The sequence below is a fragment of the Agelaius phoeniceus genome, chromosome 3 (genome assembly GCF_051311805.1).
Source record: "Agelaius phoeniceus isolate bAgePho1 chromosome 3, bAgePho1.hap1, whole genome shotgun sequence".
In the NCBI taxonomy this organism is placed as follows: domain Eukaryota; kingdom Metazoa; phylum Chordata; class Aves; order Passeriformes; family Icteridae; genus Agelaius; species Agelaius phoeniceus.
Genome location: NC_135267.1, coordinates 22883341 through 22910547, shown reverse-complemented (window position 1 = coordinate 22910547; position 27207 = coordinate 22883341). Strand labels below are relative to the sequence as shown.

The 27207-nt window shown below is 35.8% G+C and overlaps 1 protein-coding gene across 2 annotated transcripts in view; it reads right to left on the bottom strand.

The window, feature by feature from the left end:
* BCKDHB (branched chain keto acid dehydrogenase E1 subunit beta) overlaps positions 1-27207 on the bottom strand; it is a 111397-nt gene that overhangs the window by 39738 nt on the left and 44452 nt on the right. The window contains exon 9 of one of the 2 annotated variants that reach the window (XM_054629592.2): positions 7189-7275. The exons of the other annotated variant lie outside the window; for it this stretch is intronic. Coding sequence (XP_054485567.2) covers positions 7189-7275 — 87 coding nt within the window. The remainder of the gene's footprint in view (positions 1-7188; positions 7276-27207) is intronic. 2 annotated transcript variants of the gene reach the window in all.

The window sequence follows — 27207 nt, the reverse complement described above, 5'->3', positions numbered from 1 at the left end:
CTGATTTTATGACAATCCACCACCATTTCTGAGCACTTCATTTCCCAATGTTGAATCTTGTTTTAGGATTTGAGGGGCGGGAGCTTGTTTTAAGAAATGTATTTGGGAGGTTTGCACAGTACAGAATACTGTGTTCTGTTCAATATTTGGCTACATTGAATTCATTAAATCACTCTTCTCTGCTCAGTATTGAATTTATTCCAGCCTAGAGAGAACACAACAGTCCCTTGTAGCTGAACTATAACATATGCCACTATTACAATCATTTGCTGTTTTCATTGTAGAAGAATTTGTTCTTCCTTATGTTCACTAAAATTAAATAAGTATGTGTAAATTGGACTTTATCACATGATAACATCAAACAAAACATCCTAGAAGTTCATTTCATCCTGTACTGAATTTCTCACATCCTCTCCTGCATTTCCTAGTTATTAACCAAGACATCTGTAAGTGTATAGGTATCAGAATGTAAGACAAATGAAAATTAAGATACTTCCATGCAGTGAGACAAACCAGAATAAGAGACTTTTATGCAATATCCAAAACAGTTTTGGCCTCGTAGATTTAGTGTGAAGAAAGTCCCAGGCACCACCCTGTGAACAGGCATTGCTTGTTAGATTTTGGTTCTCTTTTAAATGTGATACAGGTTCAGGAAAATGCCATCTCTGCCTGACAAACATAACCACCAAATCCCAACAGTTGGGCTCACAAGCCCAGGACTGTGCAGGCACTATAGCAGTGAGGGGCAATGCTCCTCCATAGGGCACACAGTGGAGTACAAGGCACAGAATTTCTTCTTTCTCATTTACAAAAGAAAACAAACAAAAAAAATTCCTAAATGTTTACTGCTATTTCCAAGCTCTTTGGAAAGCTCTTTTAAAATAAAAAATAACACTTAGCTTGATAATTAATATAAACTATTCACACTAAATTCATACATCAAATTCCTAATCTGAAAGAGGATTTTTTAAATATCGATTTTACCGAACTTTTCAGAACCACTGTTGAATCTTTCTTTTCAAATATTTTTCATAATGCATAAACCTTTTTTTTAATAGATGAATAACAAAGCTTCATTTCCTTTGAGAAACCCTGGGTTTGTAACGTATTGTCTATTCACCTTTATTTTCTACATTGTGTAACAAAATATGCTGACATTCAATGCTATGCAAGACTCCAGACTTGCATAGCAAAAATTGCTTCAAGTTCATCCTGCATCATAAACTGGGAGTTTGCTGAACTGTTTAGAGTCACATGTAATAAACACAGGCAACATTTTCATGTACCTTTGTATCCATCACTGAATGGCAACTTTATGCTGGTATTTCCCTTACTGTTCCCAATCCCTCACTTAAGAAATAATCTTATTGGTTTTCATCATTATGGCTTATTTCTGTATACTTTGATTTTATTTTCCTTCAAATCCCTGTTCTTTTTTGTATTGCTAAACAATTTATGACCACCTTGAATTTACTTGCCTGTATTCCAGCTTTTCTTTATATTCTATACTAATATTTTCTAGATCACACTCCTACTGACAGAAACTGATAGTGTGATCTATAAAACCAGACTTTTATATTGTAGTTTGTGATTGCTGCTAGATATGCCAAAGAGTGATAGTGAAAGTTAAACAGGATAACAAATGAAGCAGCACATTGTGTCAATATTTCATCTCTTCCAATTTTGCTGCCTATTGTAATTGTGATTTACTGTATTGTAATTGCATCAAAGGAAGTTAAAAAACATCAATTCAGATGTAATAATTTTCTTACATCAGCTGAACTACCATACTGCTGTACCTGTATGTTTTGGTGAGCCTTTTCCTTGGATATTTATGTTACATTTAGTCCAGAGCCTCTTTCTTTAGCCATCCCATGGTACTCAGTGAAAAAAGTCTGTGTCCTATGAAAAGCTGCCCAGGCTGGACTCAATTATTTTTTCTAATCAACTTGGGGAAATATATTTGAGTCCTTTTATTATTTCTCCAGCTGAATAGAGAACAATTAAAATTTCCTTCATTTCCATAATTATGTAGTTCTAACAATTTGTACCTCAAGCTCCTCCAGCTTCTTAACACACACACATTCCATTATGTCTCAAAGGTCAGTTCAAAAGGCAATTTGCTTCAATGCACCTTGTGAGAACGAAAACATTTACCTATAAATGAAAAACAATTACACCAGAATCACTGCTTTCAATAGAGTCAGACTTTAATACCAGTTTACAGCTTGTTCATTAAAATAAGACTTCAAGTGTCACCAGCACAAAATCTGATGCTATTCACCGTAACTTAAAAATCAATCCCAGAGACAAAGTTATTCATTAGTTCCTTTGGCACTAAGTACAAACACAGGTGCATAATCTGAAACTCAAACCTGGTCCCATGGATATTTTTAAGTACTGCACTATATTCACTATATTCACTTCCTCAAAGCACCACAGAGACCCACCGAGGACTTCCTCGGGAAACCCCACCTTAACTTCTACTCATGGAAAATTGAAACAATGGAACTATTTGGAAATCTCAACATCCCAAATTCTAAAGACAGATAATGCAATGGTATGAAGAAGTATTTGGGACCAATATTCTGAAAGCATTTTGTTGGAAAGGTGAAATTTTTCATTAAGACTCTGTAAAATAATAGTTACTCTACACAGTTCCTGTTCAATATCAGTCAGTACCAGGTCATTTTATTTCAAATGTTCGTACTGCTGAAGTCATTACATTTCTTTTTCTCATTCTTTTACTTTTTTGGGCACATTTTTTTCCTATGGCCACCTGCTTTAGGATAAAAATGCTGTGGAACTCTGATGTCTTAAAAAGGTATTTCACAATACACCCACTTTTCCTTTTCCTGAATGCTTCTCACAAAACCAGCTCATCTAATAGTTTCCCCTAATGCCACACTCTAGCAGAAAATTACACCACTTACTGGAGATTAGGACTTATTTTGCTGCAGGAGAAAGAAATCTAAAGCATCACTGATCAAACAGTCAAATACTGTTATATCCAATTTATAGATACAGAATGCAAGATTTGAAAAAGTAAGATCATGTAACTCAACTCTCAGAAACAGGTTATTTCACTGAGTTTTCTGAGTCCTATCCTCTGACTGATACCAGTCCTCTGGAATACTGATACTTCTGTGTAATTCTGAGAAACATGCCACGTCCTCTGGAAGGGCTCCTGAGGACTGAGCTGTGCTCACCTGAACATTTCTTTGGTAGCTGACCCAACATCCCCTGTGCAGGCAGATGCCCAAGGACAAAGTACTCACCAGGCAGTGAGAAAAGAAGCTGTGCAAAATACAGGAACCGCAATTAAATCAGAATTGCTCTGTTCCTGCAAGAATGATGCATCTGTGCAACCAACTACAAAAAAACAATGTGCTACCTTGTTACTTTACAGACAGCAATGGCTTTTACCAGGTTAGCTAACAAATTTCTTTACTCATACACATTTATTTTAATAACAGCATATATTTTCATGGTGTAGCCAGCTATAATGGCATCAATGTAAACAAAAATCAAAATTCCTAAATGAAAATTTAAGTTCCTTAAATGAAAACATTAAAAATTATTAGAGGAATTTTCTATTTTTAATAATTTTAGCCATTACTTGCAGAGAATGGGTAGAAAACCACCAAGATCTTCCTAAGATGTATATTTCCTGTATTTGCAGGATCAATGCCAGAGGGTATATGCTACTTCCCTGAATTTATTTCAGCCTTGTCAGAAAATAGCAACCACCATATTATTGAAGCCACAATACAAGCTTCCTCTTTATCCCTTTCTCTCTCTGTTTTCCCATATCTGTGTTTCTCCAAACTACCGTGGCTCCCACATCGCTCCAGTTTCGATTCCTTCTCTAAACATCCCACAAGGCTTGTATGATTCCAAAATGCTTCCTCCTGCATCCCATACCAAGTTCCCAGTGCTGGCAGGCAGCAACCCTGTGAAATAGTCCAGAGTCTCTTACTCTTTGTGCTAGCTGTCTCCATCCCGCCTGGTTCTCTTTCCTTTTTTTTTCATTTTTGTTTTTAAACAGGACACAGTTACTGGATTTATGTTTCTGTGTATTACAAATGATTAATATACTGATGATTTCCACAAACAATTCTTCGTTATTTTGGAAGTGACATCTCAGTGGGCTCCTCTCCCAATGCTTCTCAAACTGTGCTTTATGCAAGTTTAACCCTTCCTCTGCTGAACACAACAGTTATGCAAGCTTTTATACATAATATAAGCTATTTGAACTTTTAACTGTACCTGTATTGAATTTGTCCTGGTATCTGTTGCTCACTTCAGAATACCCATTGAGAGCACATATGAAATACTGGAGCAAAGGGCACAGTTGTGTCATGTAGAGTTTTAAGTACACCATCTTTTCTTGGTTTTAGTTTTATGTCTGAGCAGAGTAAATGACCACTTAGTGCAGTAACATGACCCTTTAAAATATTCTGTACTCGACACACAACAAACCTGATTTAACATGCTTTCCAAATGCTGTTTTAAATCTCTCATATGCAAAAAGGAAAATATTCAATGTATTTTTTTCCTATGGTTCATGACTGAAAGCCATCATTACCATTTGATCTCTTTTCCTTGAACTGTATATCACATGAAGTGTATGTGACCACTAACTTTTAAAATAGCCTATATACTTCTATTCACCTTATTTCTGTGATGAGACCTCACAGCAAGGATGGAATAACAATATGGAAACGAACTATCTAATCCAACTGGGCATATTTTATTGAAGTCTTATTACTTCCATGTGTAAGAAGAAACTAAAGCCAACTGCAATCCCCAATTTTTGGCATTCTCAGTATGCATTGTATCCAGCAAAAGAGAATTTCACTTTTTGTTTTCATTTTTACAGCACAGTGATATTAGACATACAGACTTAACTTGATTGTTAAGAGATCAAGATTTTTAAGTGAATAAGAAAAGCAAAGTCTTTATAATGCCTAAAGCAATAGTGTTCTTTAAAAAGTTGCAACTTTTTATTTTAATCTCTTTCGCAGTATAATCTTTAAAGAACTCATATCAAAATTTTCATATGGATGATAGAATCTTCAAGAATGGAGATACAGAATAATGACAACATGGTTATAACAGAGTCAAGTCAGGCAATTTATATGAAAGAAACTTGTCATGGATAAATGCAATGCCAAAAAGTTGTATTCAAATTTATTCTGAGGGAGCACATGTAATAGACCAGTATTTCTTAAGATACAAAGCCTATTTTCCTAAGAAAGATGAATATAAAATTATGAGCAACTATAATAAAACAATTTTTTTTTAATATTGACAGAAATAAATAGCACTTTAATAAAGCATTTTCAACTTGGTTTTCTAAACAAGTGATATTTGTCAGATATACCTCTGATATGAAAAACAACACCTCAAGAAGGATCAATCAGGTAAGTGGCTTTCTCAGGGGAGGTCAGAGAATTAAAAACTAATATTGTAATTTTAGCAATATATTGGGCATCCCATGTTTTTCCAGTGATATTTACTGATAAAATTTTTTTCCACTCATTTTTTATCCACATATGCTTTCCTCTGTTATATGGTAGAGTTTGACTTTTCTGCTCACCTTAGAATAGTTTTCTCCTCAAGTGTTGATAATAATACAAGATGCTAGAAGACAGGCTCTTTTGGTTGAGTCTATTTCACATTTTTGTGAGAATTTATAAAGGAAATTAATTTCCTGCACTCACAGCCGGCAGTACCTTATGGCTTTATTAGTCCTAGTTTAATCAGAGGCTATCTACTAAAGAACGGAGGTCAAATGCTGATCATTTAGAAGGATGAAAAATCATGGAATCATAGAATGGTTTGGGTTGGAAGGTACTTTCATCTCATTCCAACTCTCTGCCATGGGCAGGGACACCTTCAACTAGTCCAGGTTGCTCAGAGCTCCTCCATTTAACCTGGCCTTGAACACCTCCAGGGATGAGGCATCCACAGCTTCTCTGGGAAACCTGTTCCAGTGCCTCACCACCTTCACAGTAAAGAATTTCTTCCATAAATTTAACATGAATTTCCCTTTGTTCAGTTTGAATCCATGACTCTTTCTTATCACTAAAGTTCCTGATGAAGTGCCCTTCTCCAGCTTCCTTGTAAGATACTGGAGGGTGCTATGAGGTCTCCATGAAACCAAATATTTGGTTCTTAATACAGAAAACATTTTGGTGGAAAAAATGAATTTAACTTAATATAACTACATTAAAATTAGTTCAACTACTCTTTAAAAGAAACTGTACCACCAAGTTAAAGAAACATAGTATTCTGATTCTTTCTGCATATTTAATTCAGAATTACACTCCCAGAACAAATAACTCTATTCCTTCCCATAAAAAGGCTAATTACCAAACTTTAATAACTGCCTACATGGTTTATATTTTGAATATTGGGAATTTTACAATCCTATTTCATTCTAGTCCTTTAATTTACCTATCCTAAAATAATCAAAAAAGAGTCATCAGATAGTGATGGACACAATTTGGATGTTTCTAGAAACTGGAACTACTGATATGCACAGGAAAGAAATCAAGTTAAGGGGAAAATTTGCAGGGAGGTACAGGTATAAGACACATCAGAAAGCTCAGAAGGACTTCCAAAACCTAATGCTCCAGCTGTAAGTGACACTGATGGACAACTTAGCCTGTCCAAGCTGCTCTATGTGCACAAGCTTGACACGTGCATGAGCATCACCACAAACACATGAACAGCTTCTGCAGACTTTTCTCAAGAGGTCTCTGAACACTGTGTGTCACACTGTGTTATACTGTGCTGGACAGGAATGCTTTTTCTTTGTCTGATTTCAACATTCCTAGCATGTATTTTTAAGAAGCTCAAGGGATAAGCATATGAGAAAAATAAAAAAGAACATTAAAACCAGACTACACATGAAGATTTTTCCCCTGCATCTCACAGTGCACATTCTCCCTGTTTTGCTGTGGAAGTTAAATTTCTAACTTAGCAGACACTATGCACAGTGCCTAGTAGGTACATGATTTCTCATCTGCTCAGATAAAGAAAGGCAAGCATGCACAAAACTGCAAAACAGAATAACTTTAAAAAAATATAAAACCTCAACTTTTAATGTAGTGTTAAGTATTTCTTCTACAGGGAAACATTCATCCGCACAGAACACTTAAAAACAAATAACCTGTGTACCTGAACTGTGGAACTGATTTCAGATGCAAATCCTCCTGTCAGGGGAGCCTCATGGCTAATCAGCAATCGCCCAGTCTTTGCCACCGACTGAAAAGGAAAAACAAACGCCCAAAATGTCACCAAATTACAGCTCTTGTGATTTCTTATTTGTACTACTTGTGGAATATATGAAATATGTGACTTTGTTAGCAGTGTTAGAACACAGCTCCTTTTCCCCTCTTGCATTTCCAGTGAACAATAAATTATCCAAAAATACTCAACTGAGTCATTAATAGAATGGTTTTATACTTACTATAAAAGTATTCACATTTTCCACTCAATTTTAAGCAAGTATCAAGAATAAATTTAAACCCGTTTCATATTAATTTACCCTATCAATGCAAACTGTAACATTTCTGAAAAGGAATAAAGATTTTAACAAGTAGCCAGTAAAAAACTGAGTCCTCAAAATACTAAAATATGCATGCACAAAGAAATTCTTCCCTGATATCACTGTACAAATAGATTCTATATAAAATCATAAACCACTGCTATCCAGAAAGTAAAACTGCTAAATAAAAATTTTAGCAAGAAACGTGTGGATTAGTGCTGCATATTTAAATTTTACATGGCAATTTAGTAGTACCATTTTCTAATTTTAGATTTCTATGTTTGTGCAGTTATTATGTAGTCTACTTCATAGCTAAATAAAGAGCATAATATATACAGATGACTTAACCATCTTTGATGAAAAAACCAAAACTGTGCTCCTTGCAGACAGTAAAAATGAAAGCAAAATATTTTTAATCTTATGGGAAATATAAAGCTTCACCATACAGAAATATATTGATGTTTATTGGAACTATGCTAAATTGACTGAATCCAACAGTATCGGATACCTTTAATAAGAAATATGGTAGCAATGTCTCTGCTTCCATGACATGTATTTTAAAATTATTATAATAAAAAGGCTCATTAAAAAGTTTCATAAACTTCTAGATATGCGCATCAAAAAAAATCAGATTACTGTGTATGTTAATCTTTCAAGAACAGTTGCAGTCTGACATTGAAGATAAGTACACAGTGTACTGCTGGTCGAATATTATCCATCAAGTGGAAGAGCCCAAGACAGTGTTTGCTATCAGATCAGACCTTCTGAATACTGTGATCTTTAATTGAATGTCTACACCAGCACACTCTCCAGTCAGACAGCTCCATGTTATCTACATAAGAGGATACATAAAGGCAATGCCCTAATTATGCAGCTTTCTCTCTGATTCAAGTACTTTACTAATTCTTTTGCTTTTCTAGCAATGACTCAATCAGTGGCTCTAAGCAGCTCATGCACAGATGTACTGGCAACTTGTAGGCTACGAACATGTTCCATATACTGTACTATGAAATGGTTTGAAAACATTCAGAGCTAAACAAGACAGAAAAAGTAATTTCAGCAGTTGGAAAGTAATCCAGTTACATAGGCTGATTTCTGGGGTATTTTTCCAGCACTGGAAATTCATATCTAAAGGAACAGGGGTATTAACTGCGCCATAAATCTGTCCAGTACATCAGAATAACAGTTCCACGAACAAAATGTACGCTCTAGTTTTAAGTTGATATTATTAAAACTGATAAAATCAGTTGCTATAGTAAAACTGATACAACTAATCAATGTTAAAGTTCAGTCTGGTTGTTCATGTGTTTTTTAATCCTCTTTATTTCAAAGAAAGATTCTTTTGCATTACAAGCTGTCATTAAAGTTACAGATTTTGTTTCTCAGATAACAGAGTATAATCTAACACTGTTAGTATATGGGAAAATTCACATGGGGTCAGACCAATAATCTGTCAGTCCAGTAAATTATCTCCCCAAAGAGATAATTTAATGTTTAGGGTAAAATAAGAAAAGGACCTTAAATGTGTTCCTTCACTATGTCTCAGTCTCCAAATACTTTCACATCTCCTGTTTCTTGAATCCAATATTGTCTTTTATACTAAATAATTAATAACTTTTATTCATCTGTTCTCGAATCCATGTAAATAAAGAAAAGGCGGGGGAAGGGGAAAAATAATCTCTTGTCGGTAACCTGCTTCTACTGTGTGAGAAATCCTTGGTTTTACATATGATTCCCACGGGCTCCAAGGAAGTCCATGTCTGTGGGAACTTGTTAAGAGTGAACAAGCAGCTGTGATCACCAAGCATTGCATACAAACATCTCAGCCCTTTTATAACACAATATATGCATCACTCCTGCTACAAAATCATGCAGAACCCAACCAACCCTACAGTGCGTTTTTCAGGAACACATGCAATCTTAAGTATTTCTAGTGTTTGTAAATGAGTCATACCTATTAGTAAATTGTTCCAGTTTTTACAATTTTGCACCCTATTTCCAAACTAATTTGGCTGACTTACTTTCAAAGCTGCTGCTTCATGTTTTATTTCTGTTTGCTAGAAGGAGGCACTATTATCACATTTCTGCTCCCAAATGAATACATTAAGAGTGTGATCAAATGGTCTCTTAAATATGATTTTGATAAATTAAGAAGACTGAGCTCTTAATCTTTCAGCAAACAGCACATTTCCAATTCCTTCATCATTCTTGCAACCCTACCCTGAATCATCATCTCCAGTTTTCTATCTCCTTCTTGAAGCACACCCATCTGGAACCAGCATTCCAGATTTTATCAGAACACCATCAAATGAAAAGATAATACAGCTGCAGTACTGCAGCTCTTGGATGTATGAGGCCTGTTGGCCAAAGCATAACTGGACAAGTCCAGCTTTCACTGATAACTGGAACTCCCTGCTGGTGAGAAAGAAGGTTAAAGGATAATGGCTTCCTGGAATAAAGATGAAAATATAGTGTGCCTTTATTATTTCAAGACACAAAATTATATTTGGATATACTGAAAAACATCTTATGTGCCTGAGCTTAGCTCAATTAATGAGCTTATCTTCTCTTTATCAGTAACTGTCTATTTTACTGGTTTCTTAGCTGTTACTTACCTCTAACTTTTTACCAGTAATGGTTATAATGTTTTGAATATATTTGACAGAAATATTAAAAAACAGGTTCCAAATCCAACTTTGCAGGAACTTGAGACTATTTCCATTCACTATCACATTCACCACACAGTTACAAGTCAGCTCACTACTAATGTCTTACTTTTCAAACTATGATAATTTATTTTGAGCACCTATTAAATGTTCTCAATGCTGAACAGTTGAGCATGTATTTCTAATTACTGTTGAATAGCTGCTAAATTTCTTGGTAGTGTCTTCTGAGCTTACAGATCATTCTCCCCAATTAATTTAGTACAGGTTTTTTGTGGAAAAACTGATCCATAAGGCATCAGACTAAGAAATTCCTGGTCAAGAAATACTTTCAGTTAGCAAATATTTTGCAAACATATTGCAGTCTTTGTATGCCCTCTTAATTATTATCTTGTTTTTTCTGTCTACATATGACAGCACAATACAGTAATAACAGCAGACAATAACAACAGATGGGATTCTTCTAGATACAATTTTTAAATATCTATTATCATGTAAAATTATTTTAGTTGGCATAGCTTAGAACAAAGCCCAGCAAACACATTCATAGTGTCCTAGAAAGCTAACATTTAATTTCAATATCTTCAAATGAAAATTTAATCTTACTTCCTGGAAGCAAAATAGTTATTCAGTTAAAAGTGCAAATTTCAAAACTAGCTGCTCTGCTATCTACAGGGCACAGCAGACATGGTTAGTGATTATTTGCAGGTATCATCATTGTTCTTTTATAAGGCACTAATTTCACTTTATAAATCTATGGCAAAACATTAGTTCCTGTTAATTTAGACAAGGTGATTATTCAACTGCCAGGACTCCAAAGCCCAATATTCAGAAGAGCATTTGGAGTACAAATAAATGCAGCTCAATAACATCAGATAATGGAGTCCTCAACCTTCAGATTTCCTAGGAAACACCACTGCATAAAACTGGAGAAAACATTGGCTAAATCTGCACAGTGTAGCACACTGGCCAGCATATAATCCTACCATTTTACCACCTTTTCTGAAGGTGGACAGATGGATTGGTTTTATTGGTCTGAATTAGGTAGAGAAAAGGATGGCCTTTCAAAGAACAATGTATTTTGTCCCCTCACAACCAAACACTTGTATTTCTGTAAGGGATTGATTTGCTCCACTTCCCCAACATCCCCATTCTGTCTTCCAAAGCTGCAGTCTTTACAGTTTATTACCTAAGTAAAAAACTAAGATTTTGAAATGCATGCACATTCTGCATCTCATGAAGATTATTTTTGAAAATACGTCTTCAAAAGTGTGGTATGCCTTAAGAGATTAGCACTGATAAAAATGTTCCTTCTTTACAACTAGAAGTTGTTGCTTCCTGATCTTTAATGTCTACATATACTTCAGAGGGCACCAAGAGATTCTGCATGTATATCACATCTCAAATTAAATGAAAATGGATTTTTTTTTTTTGCTATCTTCAGTAACAGACCATAAAGGGAAGTCAGAAGCAATATCCAGGCACTTAGAGAGCATGGCTTCTCCTTGTATCATGGTCACTCTGTGCTGTCACAGCCAAGTTCAGATGACACAACCCTAGGCTACCAAAAGGGAGAGGTCCTACCCTGCCCAGAACCTCTTTTTCCCAGACCATCCCTGACATCTCCTCAACACCGAGAGGGCTACTGGGAAAGTCACTTGAAGGGGATAATCTGATTTATCCTGTACAGTTAGCACAGAGCAGCAAACACCACTTCAGAGACAGATTTCGAGATGGAAAGTACTTCAAGATTTGCACAGAAAAAGCTTCAGCAGTGCTCTCTCCTGGAAGGCAGCAGAGACCCAGGTTATGGCACACCAATGTCACCTCTGCTATAGCCAATCATTAGAGAAGAGACTCTAGGGCTTTAAACTATTAAATTAGCCCTCTAAAAAAACACAGAAACCAATACTGACTATACTTTTCCTCCTCAATTTCACTGTCATTTCTGTTTTACATTGGTGTCATTCACAAGAATGACAACTGATAGTGCATCAGAGAAAAAGGCTAACAGCATGATCTAATAAGGAAATGTAAAAAAACCTAATGCCTTTGCAAAACAAATGCTTTCAGGGTGCACTCTGAAGGTTTTCTGAGATGCAGCCCAGTGTTTTTATAGTGAAGCAGTTGAGCAAATTGTTTTCAACCTCCCTGACCACACTCTCTATCCAAGAGTTTCTATAATCACTTTTCTGTTCAACTCTCAATTCATTTTGTTGGATGTTTTCTCCTCTCCTACAGGCATCGATGACAGAAGAAAACAACACAAGCCTGGCACTTCCAAGCACTTTGAAATCCAAGTGCTGACACCACCAGTAACATATTCTGCCCTTACTTAGGAGAAAGCAGCCAACCAAAATGAGTTTGATGCTAAGCCACATGTAACACTACTGCTCTCCACATATAGCAACACCACAACTACCAGTGTAACCAGCTGCTTCACTAACACAGACACTGCCTTTAGAGATATTAGCAAAGTCAAACTTTTCTTATAAATAGCTGTTATTTTGTCATAATGGTAAGCTAGCTATTTTCTTTAAGAAGAAAATTCTGTTCTCAGAATAAAAAAAGATTTTTCCATCTCTTACAGAAAAGGATTTTTTTTATTATGTTCACTTTCCCCTTTAAATTTTTGCATACCTTTGATTGTGTTTTTTAGAGACCATAAAAATTTCCTGCATAATCAAAAAACTAGCTTTTCAAAATAATTTGCAAAAAGCTGGCAGAAGTACTGAAATGATATTTTTATTGTATTCCATTTTGTACTGAGCACGTATGAAGCAATTATAAAACCGTATAAAAATGAACATTAATTGATATGTGCTTTTGCTGAAAAAAATCAGAATATGGAAGCTTTAAAAAATTACTTGGCAAAGTTTCAATAAATGTCTTGAAAAACATTTTCCTTTTTCATTTTTAGACCAGCTTAAATGAATTTGTGCTTGGAAAACGTAAATCCTGAGGGAGGCTACTCTCCCCATTCCATTAGTTCTACCTTCCCTTTAACGTTTCAATAACAAATTGCATAGCAGCATTCTTGGTACTGAACACCACAAGCACAGGGATAGAATTAAGATCCCAGATTTGTATTCAGCACTTCCCACAGAGAAATATGTAACATAATCTGCCAGATAAATCACTGAGGATTACATTCACTTAGCACAATCAGATCCACAGGATGACACATCCCAGCTACAATGAATTGTTTGTGCATGTGATACACTGACAGTCTAGAAAATGCAGTTATTCCATCCCCTATTTCCAGACATCCCAGAGGATGAAACCCACTGGATTTTTGGGATCTCTGGAAAACCAAATAGATCCTCAAGCACCATTTTTCCCCCCTAGGGTCCTAAGAAAAGGAATAGAAAGGAAGGGGGGCAGTTTGTGTCCTAGTAGCCTGGATGCAAGAAAACCCTGCAGCTTCCTAACAATCATGTTCTAGCTTGCAAATTATAGCCCAAGAGTGCCTTCTCCTAGAAGCAGGAAAACTAGGAAAAGTATGCCCTCTTTAAAGGTCCAACCAACAAAAACTAATTCTTAACATTGAAGAAAAAATCAAACAGGAAACCAAAATAACATCATTTGCTGTGGGTTTCAACAGAACTAGATTTCCAGAGAAGGAAAATGAGAGATGTACTCTATCACAGTGTCTATGCTCCACTTCCAAAAGTTGACTGAAACTCATTGAGTCATTTTTCAATAAAGTCAAGACAATTCCCAGATAAACAAATGGCATGAAAACCATTATTTCATCCGTTCAACAGCCCAAAGCATGAATGAGATTTCTCAACTACTGGTAACAAGGCAGTCAGCCTTACCCTCCTGTTAAAGATTCTCTTAAGTATAACAAATATTATCACAGTATTGCAATTGTATAGTAGAGAATCCTAGCCTAACACTGGCAACAATCTATGAAGATCAAAGATAAATCTACTTGGAAAGAAAAATACTTGGAAAGAAAAATTTTTATTACACCTCTGACACTTAGGAAGGCCATTGGACAAAACAATCTTTAACCAAAACTTCTCAAACAATAAAATGAAAAAAAACATAGGCAATTCTGTAATAAACTAGTAGGCTGATTAACAGCAGGGAATGGAAAACAAGTCTATCACCTTTTTAGCCTGAGACAAACAGCTAAACAGGTGCCAATTTGAACTGACCCACATTAGCAGAGCACAAATCTTAGTCTTCCTGTTACTACTTAACCAAAACTGAGGCTTCTAATCCACTCCTGTCTGCATTTTCAGCTGACACAACCAAGGTCTGAGCTTTCTGACCTACAAGTCTGGAATTCATGGACTGCAGATGGCACAGCCAAAGCTGCTGGGACAGGCTCAAACCTACTGCCAGCTTTGGAGGCACAGAATGAGTTTCCCCAAAGCAAAGGGATCTGTCATAACTGATTTGCATGTCAAGAATGATGACAAGCAGATCCTTTATGGTTTCCAGACTGCAAAGAGCCAAAGATTAAGACACTTTGATTCTGGTTTCTATCAAGGAGAAGCAAAGCAAAGAAGAAGACAACATTAACAGGCAACTGTGACAAGGGAAAGAACAGAGAACAGTCGTCCACTAATGTTGAACAAAATGTGTGACCTTCGCATATCAAGAGTGGTAAGAGGAGCTGTCCTGCTACACAACCCCCCTCTGACACTGTCCCTGTACCTTTACCTGCTTTCTCTGGAGTAAAAGATGAAAACAAATAAAACCCACAACACCCTTTTTCCAAAAAAACAATGAAACAAAAAACCACCACACAAAACCCCAGAATTTTTTAGTCTCACCTCCTTTCCAATTGATTTCAAATCATAATAAAAGACCAGATATTAGAGAAAATTAACAAAGACCTAAAGTATGAGGCATTACAACTGTAAGTATAATTGCAATGGACAAAAATGTAGGAAAATTAAGACAAGTATTAGAAATGTATTTACTGCCCAATGTCTACCTGAAACCAAATGATTAATGCTTAATCAAATAAATTATCAAACCACATACTCAAGTATAGTATGTTGTAGACAGTTGCCATGCTGTCTACTCAGTTCTTTAAAAATGCATACTCTGCATTTGAATATTGACTTTGAATAAGGAGCAAAGCTCAAAAAAAGAAACTTAAGTTCATTTTACATAGCCCCATTAAATCTGTTCTCTCCTAAACAATCAGTCCAACTGTGCTTCTACCTGGCTGCTTCTTTTACCAACTCCTTAGTATTAGCAATATATAGCTGGAAGAAAATCCTAATGAGAGCTCAAAGGAAGGGGAAGCAACAACAATTTGGAGCACAGAGAGTAGCTGGGCTGTATTTTTGACAGTGCAAATGCAGAAGCGGGAGATGATGCTAACAGTAGCATGGATGAAGGAAAGGAGAGAGGACAGGCCCTAGTACAGATCCCTGCAGTCCTTGCTTGTCACTGGCCTCCAGGAGGAATACTGTGCTCTACCCACTAACCATGACTATGCAAGCACTCAAGCAGTATTTTACCTACCCAGCTGAGCACTGGACCAGAGCTGTTCATTGGATACAGGAGTATTCTGAGAGTATCAAGAGTTTTCTTCCAGTCAAGGTGTCATTCACTGCTCATCCCTTGTCCACAGATCCAGACATTCATCACAGACTTAGCCTTAGCAAGGCCATGCTTACTTTTCCTCATCTCATTAACACATTCAGAAATCATATGAAACATTCAGTTTGGGTGAAGTTTTATCAAAAGCAGCTTAAAAGCATTTACTGATAACTCTTTCATGAAATACGTAACATTTTCTTAAATTTGATCACAAGATGCAACCAAGAGCTCACTGAATCAGAAGACATGCACCTGTGAGCAGTCTGAGTGCTGTCAGTAAGATGACCCACAGCTGGGAGCACTCCAGCAATCTCAATACACATTTTCAAATCCACATTCTACATCATTATTTAGAAAATTCTACTGTTTTCTTCTTCAGCAAATCTGCAGTTGCATCTGAATAATGGGGTAGACTGTATACCCTTAGTAGAGTTGCAGATGACACCAAACTGTGAGGAGCAGCTGATTGGCCAAAGCAGCTGTGCTGCCATCTGGAGAGACCTGGACAGGCCGACAGGCACCTCGTGCAGTTCAAAATAGGGAAGCACCTGCCCTTGGGGAGGAACAACTCCAGGCACCTGTGCACACCAGGGGCTGCACAGCTGGAAAGCAGCCTGGCAAGAAAGGGAGATGGATGTCCTGATGGACACCACATTGACCATGAGCCAGAAATGTGCAGCAAAGAAGGCAAATGGTATCCTGGGCCGCATTTGGAGGAGAGCTGACCATACAAGGGATATGATGCTGCCCCTCTGCTCAGCATTGGTGAGGCCACAGCTGGAATGGTGCATCCAGTTCTGCACTCCTCAGTAAGACAGGCATGGACATACTGGAGAGTCCAACAGAGGGCCACAGAGATAATTAAGGGACTGGATGAGAGGAGTGGGATGAGGGGTCCTCATTGATATAACTACAAACCCAAAGGGAGGGTGCAAACAAGACTGAGCCAGACTCTTTGCAGTGGTGCCCAGAGGCAGAGTTTCTGTTGTTATGCTGATGTTGCATTCTGAAATCCACATCAGGACAGATTTTTTCCCCAATTGTATGTATGGCAGAAATAGTTCATAAAGAACTAATGTGACCACAGCAGGGAAGCACATATGAAACATCTTGCTGAGAAATGTTAACACAACCATAAAATTTACTGACTCAACATACCAGGATTTTAATATTCCAGTATGTATCATTTTACACTATAAACGCCAAAAATAATTCCAAAATACTAATGTGGATTCTTCCTGCATAGCACCAAGAACAATGCTGTGGTGTAAAGATGGTGGCAGAGAGAAAGAAAAATGAAAACAAGCACAGGAATAATGCAAAGTAACGTGGAAAATTTTTTAAGTTGCAGTCAAAACCAAATGGGGTTGCTACAGGACTAGACAGAACATCCTAAGAAACAGTGAAGAGATGATAATAAAACAGTTATGGCTTTTATATCCTACACAACATAGTCAGCATATGACTGAGATGATCAACATAGAAATTTATAAGCTTCCTGCAAAGCCAAGAACCAAAGAGAGATCCCTCGTGTGTAGAGTAGCATATGAAGAGTAGCAGAAAATTCCTCTCCAAAGAACTTGCAATTTAAATAGCTGAGACTGTGAAAAGAGAAATGAGGTATGACACATGGTAGGGTGCACCTCAGTACAGTTTGAGTTGCTTGATATAATTTTTAATAGAAGAGGGTTAAAGTACACTAAAAGGACTAATATTCTACCAAGTAGTGACTAACTCTCCAATGCCTTTCAGTAAACTTACTCTTGTAATACAACACTGCTACAAACTCTCTTGTAATACTTTTGTAACATCATTCTACATACCCTAAAACAGATAATTGCTGAGAAAACAACAGGTGATAATAATGGTCATGGATTGTGGGGAAAATGAAGAAAATTGATGTTTTGTGCAGGTGGACACTCCTGCTTAACTTAAAAGTATTTAAGAACACATTAGTCAACTTCATTAAGAGATGGGCAAAGAAAAAGTACTTCTGGAATGCAACAGCATGCCTTTTTGATATCCATAAGACAAATTGCTACATACAAACTAGACTGAATTGGTTAGGGATGTAAACTGATTCAGTATTCAAAAGTAAATTTAAAAATAAAACCCATCTGGCTCATTCTTATAACTTCAGATACACTATAGTTATTTAATTGCATTATTTTCCTCCACCTCTTCACATCTCATTTACTTTCTGGCACTGGAAGCTCTCCTTAATAGTGACAATTAATAATTTTAATATACATTTGGTGCAAGAGTATGTTTATTTCTGAGGATTCCACGTACAATCTGCTAACACTACTGAAATAAGTAGCATGAATGTTAAAAAAACTTCTTTTAACCAAATACCTCTAGATTTCCCAGTCATTGTGCTCTAGCAATAATTATGAGCAGATTCCTTAAATAGCCATTTGAAGTATAATGGCAACTAAACTCAATGAAAATATTAATGAGTCCACTGTATTGGTAACTCATGACTCCTCAGTACTTTGAACTACATTTGCCTACTTAATCACAATTAAATATATCTATTCAAATAATCCTTCTTTGTGTATAGCCTACAACATAACATTTAACAGCACAGGTTTCAGAAAACAGGAACTTTTGCAGCAGCTTCCAACCTTCACCAGTGTTAATAAAACACTTGGGTAGACTTATCCCTCCCTCACCCTCTACACCATTTAATTCCCTGTTTATGGGAGCAAAATTAGAAAGTCTCAGGAAATACAGATGAACAATACCGCACCAAAGAGATCCTTTTCATCCCAAAAATCTACATGGACACATTATAAGACAGCCTTCAAGTCTGTGAGGCATCACCACATTCAGCTGACATTCCATGGAGAAAAGTCCTTTTCTGAGTTTTAATTAATTGTTAAACATACTAATTAGTGCCTTCATAAATTAACTTGCTTCTTCAGTTTTTCTATATTCATGTTCAAATCCAGCACTTATTTTAGGCCTTAAATGTTGTAAGTCTGTTAATAAATTAAAATTTGAGATTAGCTAGCCCTCCTCTTGCCTTTCAGAAATTACATGCATATTGTTTATTAATATTCTCAGGTTTTGAAAATTTCATCTGTCCCTCAAATTCCTGGAATAATCAAGCTGACATAGTACATATTCTTTTCGCTATAATACTTTTTTTAAAAAAATTAAATCCAAGCTTTCAAGTCTGAGTGCTTTTTGAGGTTCCTCCAAGATAACCTTTAAGGAAAGACTGCAGTCTTCTGCAACCAAAAAGGTAGGGAAAACACCCACATTCCATAAGATGAAAGTCCCAAAATCTTAGAGGGATCTACCCCAGGACTATGAAGGTACCTAAACCCCGAAATACTTAGAGCCTCTAGCTACCTTTATTTATCTCCTTTCTTCACAACCACCACCATTCTCTCTGTTCAGTACCCCTGCTCTTCCAGGTGCTCTGATTCTCAAGTAGAGTCACATCAAAAAGTCAGACAGTGAAACCAAGTTATAAAACAAGAGGATGAACAGTGCCTCAGACATTCTTTTATTCTTGAAAAACAGATGGGATCCTGGGCAATTCTTAAAGGCCCTCCATGGACAATCCAGGGCTTTTTAAGATCCATAAATTCTCTATTAATCCAAATATTGTACTATACTTTTTGTATAGAATATATTTTATATGTTTTCTCAATACCAGATAGAGAACTTCCCCAGCTAATCTGGAGGATCCAAGAAAGGGCCAGCTAATTCACTCCATACTCACACCCCAACAGACACACAATAACGTCTTGGAACAAATCTTGGCAGTACTCATCCAGAAGCAAAACACCATCTTGCCAGATATGACCCACATAACAAGTCTCCTCAGAATAATTTTACTGAAGCTAACTATAGGTTTGGAGAACTTGAAAGAAGCCAAGAACTGTTCTTAAAAGAAAAGAGAAAAATAGAATCAGGTCACCAATAAAATAACTAAAACAGACTGAAATTTCATTGCTGAAGATAACAATACTTTCATTTCTCCCCACTGAATTGGTTAGTAGCTTTTAACACAATTCAAATAACCCTGTAAGACAAATAGTTAGAGTGTCCCAGCAAAAGACCTGCTCTGGTCCAAAGAGAAAGATTAAAATAAAAGTGATGTTTCTTAAATTTGTAGGTGAAGAGGAAGACTGTAAGAATATAAGAACCTGAAGGCAATACAGACAGAAGAAAATTAAAAACACAGGAATGTCAATGAAGAACGGCAAGGAAAAAGAAAAGGCCATAGCAAGAGAGATGCCAAGTTCTGGAAAGAAAACATCTGGATTCTGAAAGGTATGGAGAAAGGAACTGAGAAAAGTACTGGCAATACCACTTGTGGCATACCCCTCGTTTTTCACTCTGGCTCATACTGGGAATTATAGCATGACCTGGACAGCAGCAAGACTTTGTTTCACCAAACCTTCCAAAGAAGCAGGAGCTTCAGAATCTCTGCATCCAGCATCTGCTCAATTCTTATTTCCTAAATTACTTTCAATTCTGATAGTACAAATTCATAAAGTTCATCACAGACACCTGAATTCATTTCACTGCAGATGTTGAACCCACTTAGGCTTTATTGGACTTAGTATCTGAATAACTAACATGGACAATATGGGAAAGCACAAGACAATACAAGGCAAAGATCTGAGCAAAATAATCACTAAATAATTAAATAAAAATATGAAGCAGACCAGGATGATCAAATAAAGGTCTGAAAATGAGAGCTGAGCCACCTCTGCCCCTTTTAAAAACAACCATTAGCAGGTGAAGGGATAGATTAACTGAATAACACATTGTTACAGAATTTTATGCCAATTATCTTGCAAATCTATGCTTTAAAAATTACAGTATCCCTTGGTTATGTTCTTCTTAATATATTTTTTCTGTATTACTTCCCATTTATTTTTCTAAAGCAACAACCAATTCACCTTCTCCTTTCATTCTTTCAGCATCATATTTTGTCCTATTCTCTCTTCTATCTTTTGTGCTCTCTTCATTCAAACTATCTCAGCAATCCTCATGTCATTTCTTCTACAATCTCCATTTTTTTTCTATCAGTTACACTCTCTCCCTATCTGGCCGACTTCAACTTACAGAAGAAGGAATAGCCATTTTCAAGATATGCATTAATTTTCAGCCTGTCAGCCAAGAAAATGAGGGTCCCACAACCTGAGCTCATTTTTCTGTCCATTTGTCAGTGTCCTGATAGACATTTTGCAGCCAAATGCAAGTCTTAAAAATATTAAGTTCCTGAAAGCTTTGTAAAAATCAGTCTGTCTGAGGAAGATTAGCACTCCTACTAACTTCATAACCTCATGAAAGCCAAGCTGCACTTAACACTATCTCTCCCACAGCTCTTTATTGGTAAGCACCAATAAATTGTCCCTGTCACTTTTTGTCTAGCTATCCATTTTAGAAAGGAGCTGAGCATCTTAATGTAGTTAAATGGAGAACATGGAGTGATGGAAGGCAGGAAATATGGGACATAAATTCATAGAAAAACAGTTTCACTCCTCATGTAGTAATCATTTTTCATTATTTATCATAATGTTGTTATCCAAAGTAAAGAAATAAATTAATTTCTGTGTCTTCACAGCATTGCATGAGAAGGGAAAATATGGTAAGGCCAAATGCAAAACCCATGGAACATATATCTGAGAGTTCTCTAGGGGTTTTTTTCAGGCTTCCATTTCATGGAACAGTCCTACTATGCCAATACAATTTCTAAATCATCAACACAGAGTTGATGATTTAGAAACTCAGTAATTTGCCCATAATTTCTTCATTTAAATTTCCATGAAAATACCATTAAACAATAGCTGTTTTCTATTTAAGCAATAACTCTGTTGCTTTTATAACAATTAATTTGACCTTTTTGATGTCTGTCACTCAAGCTACTAATTTGGATATAACTTCTTTTTCCCCAGAAGAGGGACTACAGCTGCAGTGCTTGGGATAAAGGTAAAACAATACTTCTCAATATCAACTGAAAAAGATCACATGATGACTCAAGTCTATATAAATTTGCAGGTTTTATTATTCCCGTTTTCTGGAACAATTGTATGTAACAAAATGTCTGTATCATATAAAAGAAAGGTTAATATTCAGCAATCTTTTCTTTAATAGATAGACTTGAATTTTAGAAACACTGATTCTATTTTCTGGCAAATGCCACTATTATAATCTTCCAGCATGTTCCATATGTCTTTCATATCCAAGCTAAAATTAATAAAAAGATTAGATTACACTAAAATAAGAACTTCTAATGCTCAAAAACATTACTGTGGTGAATCATATGCTGTTTAGGGCTACTTGTACTCAACCAAAGTCATCCTCCAATTATTCATTTCCATAAAGTTTAATGGTCTTCCAGCTACTGAGAGCAACAATAAGCCAATGACATTTGATGGGTTAGCACAGGACAATGAAATATTAGCACACACAAAAACTGTCACAAAATGTATGCATTTGCCACTGACCTCAATGGAAATCTCTTTAGTGACAAACACCGAAATCAAGCCTCATATTTGAGACAGGTATTTCTTGACACATAACTGAGCTTCATTTAATCATTACATCAAAACTTTTAACATGCTGGTCCAATAATCACTAATTATAGTAATTTTAAAATGTAGACAAAAGAAATTATATGTATAGACCAAGAAATACATTTTATTTTTAAATAGCCTCTCCTGGTGAGCTGAAAAAACTGTGAAAGTAATCTGGGAAAAACAGCCTGATATAAATTTTTTTCATTGATCACTGATCACCATAGCATTAAAATGAGACAGCAGCATGAGAAAAGTATCAGAAATAAGAGTTTGGAAATATTCCTTATCCCTTTGGTATATACTCCTAAAAGAATTAACTATTTAGGTTCTTCTGTTCAACATGATATACAGGCACTGGAATTTTTCACTTAGATCAGCAGCTTAAAAGACGTTGAACTCGTTAAATGTTTATCAACTAAAAGACAGCAGTCATCTTTGTACATGACAGAAAAAATAATCAAAGCCTGTAATTCATTCACTGCAGAGTTCTGACTATTGCTGAATAATAGCCTTTGTTCCCTCCTGTCTGCTTATTTCATATTCCTTGCATATCTGAGACAGCCTTTCCTCTAAGCAGTTTGAAATATCACAGTCTTAAACTATGTGTCACATGAATATTTTTCACCCAAATTGCTAAGGCGGTTTTTATGTTTTTTGCCAGAAGGAATACAGACAGAAAAATCATGAAGTTGCTGTAAGAACCATACAAGGCACAAATGAGGCCTTCCTGTCTTGAAGCTTTAATTTCCAAATGCAATATTATTGAATAACACTCATTTCCAGTCTGGAATTAATGCTGCATCACTGTAATCACTGAAATGCCTGTAGAGATCTCCTCATTTACATCCTCTACATATGCAGGGCCAGAGAGAGAAGGCATTAAACACAGATCTATGGAAATACCAAGGAGCTTTGTACATCTCAGAGCAGGACAATGAAAGAAGCATAACCAAGCTTGTCAACAGAGCAAAACTATATTTACCAGAATGTCAATTCATTTTGGGAAAGCAGTAATTAGCAGAGCTGTAGTTTTGTAAAGGATCTCTAAAAACCTTGGTTTTGCTAGAGGAAGGGCCAGAGGGAAGACCAATTACCCAGCACTGTAGGTAGCAAACAACATGTGGTTGTTTACTATTTTTCTCCATTTTTTTTTTACTCTGAGCAACATTTGCTTACAGAAAAGCATTTGCTACACACCACTTCTCACAGAAGCTCAGCAACTTACTGCCCCATAAATTCTGTGTGCTCTGATATTCTTTAGAGGTCTATTTGCAAAAAGCTTTTCAGAAGCCAGTTTATCACAGTTTCTGGAGTTTTCAGGTAAAATTTTCTTCAGTGGAATGCAATCATTTTAGAGAAAGACTGTTGCTTAGTCTTTGTTGTCACTTGGTTTTCTTCAAGGGGAATTGGTTAAGCAAAAGTTTAACAGTTAGAATGCTATATTTAGAAAATTGAAAGAGGGAACTAAGGGAAACTTGAAGAAAATGAGAAAAAAGACCTAAAACTTTAAAAGTTAGTGGAAGCTCTAAATAATTCATCAATCATAATTATCTCATGCAACACTGGAAAAATGAAAGATTAATACAAAATTTATAAAAGGGAAGACCACAGCATAAAGAAATTGAGCAATTTCACAAATATCTTGAAGGATCTGTAAGGCACTTGACTAATGCAAATCCCAATTTCTTCCTCAATACTTCCACGTTTCTAATGATGTTTACTTATGAAACCATTGAGCCTCTAAATTATGGAATTTTAGATTGCTCAGAGTTTCTTACTTGTTTAAAGATCAGCACTTCTGTATTGCCAAAAAATATTTTATTCCTTTAGAACACAGATGGTGAAAGCTCAAAACTTCATCACATCAGCAGCTTCCTCTGTACTTTGCTGAATCATCAGATCCTCAATTGTGTCAGTTCTGATATTATTTTAGGTGATAATGAAATAAATACTAAATTAATACAGGAGAGAGGGAGAATGTGAGTCTTCTACAAACCTTTATTTTGACTTTTTCCCAACAAAAAAAAAGGTAAAAAAAGGTATTTTATTCTAGTGTGATACAGGTCAGAAAATTTATGCTGATGACTTGAGCAAAACAAGTTACAATTATACTAAATATGTGAGAACTACTGATGTCACAGAGAAAAAAAATATATAGCTAAATTTATCTTTTCTATTAAGCAAATCCCAGTGTGCTACTAAGTAATTTCTGAAACAAGAAAGAGTCCATATATTAGCTTTTCAATTACCCCAAGTAATTGCCTTAGAAAATCTCTACACTTTGAAACACTTCAGTATTGCATCTATGCAATTACATATAACAGCCAAAATTTTTCAAGTTTAACTTCAACATAGATACATCAATCCTGATGATACTTAGATGTCTAGATCATCAAGATGATACTTTAAATCTAGACACATACATACCCAGTAACATATGCATTAACTATTTCAAATATATTTTGATTGTCCAGTAGAAAGGACAATTTACAAGTGACTATGCAGACAGATCACTCTGAAAGATTCATTTTCTTTCACTGGAAAATAAAACTGTATTACCACAAACTGCTGACAGTGTTTTAAGATCCAAAAATCACATCTTTCCCTAGCCAATCTATTATTTAAAACATCACTGAGCTCTTAGCCAAAAAAAATGACAGTATCAAGACAATTTTCTAATGTCAGCAAAACACCATAGCTGGTAATCAGAAATTAATTGTTTCAATGGGCTTGTTAAAGTGCAACATTTTTTCCCATCATATTGCAAATGGTTCCATATTAACATGTGAAAACTAGGTCCCACTGCTGAGCTTAATAACCCAAAATTTTTCCCCTCAATACCATTGTCCTTGTAAGAAAAAGCAGATAGAAAACACACATCTTCTAAATTTAATTTTAAAATTGAAATTTTTAAGAGAAATGTTTTAAAACTTTGAAAAAGTTTTAACAATTCAATTTTTCCCTTTATTACTAAAGTAACGTACCAGTTTAATGGCAAATAAAAAATAGATGCCACTTGCTCTTTAAACTCAAAACTGATTCCCCTTTTGCAGCAAAGCCATATATGTCCTTCTTCCTTAAGAAATCTGTAAGCTTCCAAACACAGCACTGTTGTAAATTTCAAAGTGTAGGGAGCATGTCAAAAAAGGCACCACAAGTGCCAGATGTGATAATATAGTACAGATTGGTACTTATTGGTAATGTGTTGACCACATGCCAAAAGAGTGATTTTACAGTTTTGTCATGTGCAGATCACGGAACTTATTAAAACTGGCAATATGGGGGTTCTCAGCTGGACAGAGGAATTAGAATGCACATTTATAGCACAATCATTATACAGTAACCAAGTGGTATTAAATTACCACTTCCTCTTTTTCTCATCTAGAAAATTTGATTAGCATTCTCTGTAAACTTTTGTTAAGTCTTAAGCTACAAGACACAAACCAAAGCACAGTTCCAATTTACAGCACACTTCACTGCTGATCCAAGTAATGTGACTACAGTTTAAACAGAATACTGCTTAGGCAAGTTAATAAATACCTCACATATGAATCAAATGGAAAAAATGAATTAATTGCATAATCTTAAACTTATATCATGGCAAGCATTCACTATGCTGACAGCTTCCTCAGTAGGCTGAATGAACAATTCCCCTCACACCACACATTTGAAAAATTTTGAAGATTATTCTTATGTTTAACATAGCTATTTTAGATTGCTTCAGATTAAGACCTTCCAGTACTTTATTAATTTCTGACTGCTTTTCTTATATGTTATTCTTCATATTCTCTCATCAATGAGATGAAAAATCAGTCTGAACTAGTTCCCCCTAAAGACTTTTTATAACTTTATGAATAAAATCTCTTATTTTAAATTAAATAAATTGGCAAAATAACTATATAATGCCAGCTCACAAGATACTAGGTTGATTAATGGCAAAAGCATTTGCAGAATAATCACACAAGTAGAAAAGTAGGGAAGAACAATGTCAAGATAGTAAAGGAAATTTATTTTGTACTAATATTCACAAAAAGCAGAGAATACCCAATTTCCCAGCAAATTTAGCACTGTAGTGAGATTCATTATGCAGTAAGTAAAATCATACCACTTGCAGTACTACAGATGGGTAGTTCTTAGTCAAGTCATGGGTAGAAGAACAGGACATGAATCAAGCATATGACAACATTCTAGCACTGCCAGTGGAATCTCCTGCTTTTTCTCAGATGTCACTGGTCCATCCTGCATTTCCTACCACTAAGGCTTGGTTTTTTCCATTCTTCTCAAAGTAACAATGATGTATATATGCCACAGCTCAAAACACTTCCTTTCTCTTGGCTACTCATTTTAACTAGTTTGTACTTCAAGTACAAAGACTAGAAACTGTTGTAACACATCTCTGTGAACCAAAAGGGTACCTGAAGAAGAGAGCAACAAAAGCAGTAGCAAATGTTCCAACAGTCATTCCTCCTGCTCTTTGTGTCTGGGAGAGACTAAGACAACCCCTGTAATCAGATACTTCTTTTCCTTTTTTTTTCCCTTTGTGCCTAGAAGAATCAAGGTGAGTAACAGCAAAGCTTTTCTCTTTTTCAGCACAGAAAACAGAATATGCTCAGATGCCAGTAAAAAACAGGTGCAAAGATCTCCAGAGATCTTAAAGGGCTGATATTAAAGGTAAATTAGATGAGCATCTTCCAAGAGATGAAGCCACATGGTGTCACAGCATTATTAATCATTTGCTGTATCCACCATACAAACACCAACAATCTAAATGTAATTTAGCCGGGAGCAAAATTTCAAGCAGAAGAGACTAAGAATAAAAGTTAGTCTCTGTCCCTTGAAATTGTCATGTGCTGTCTGAAAAAGAATA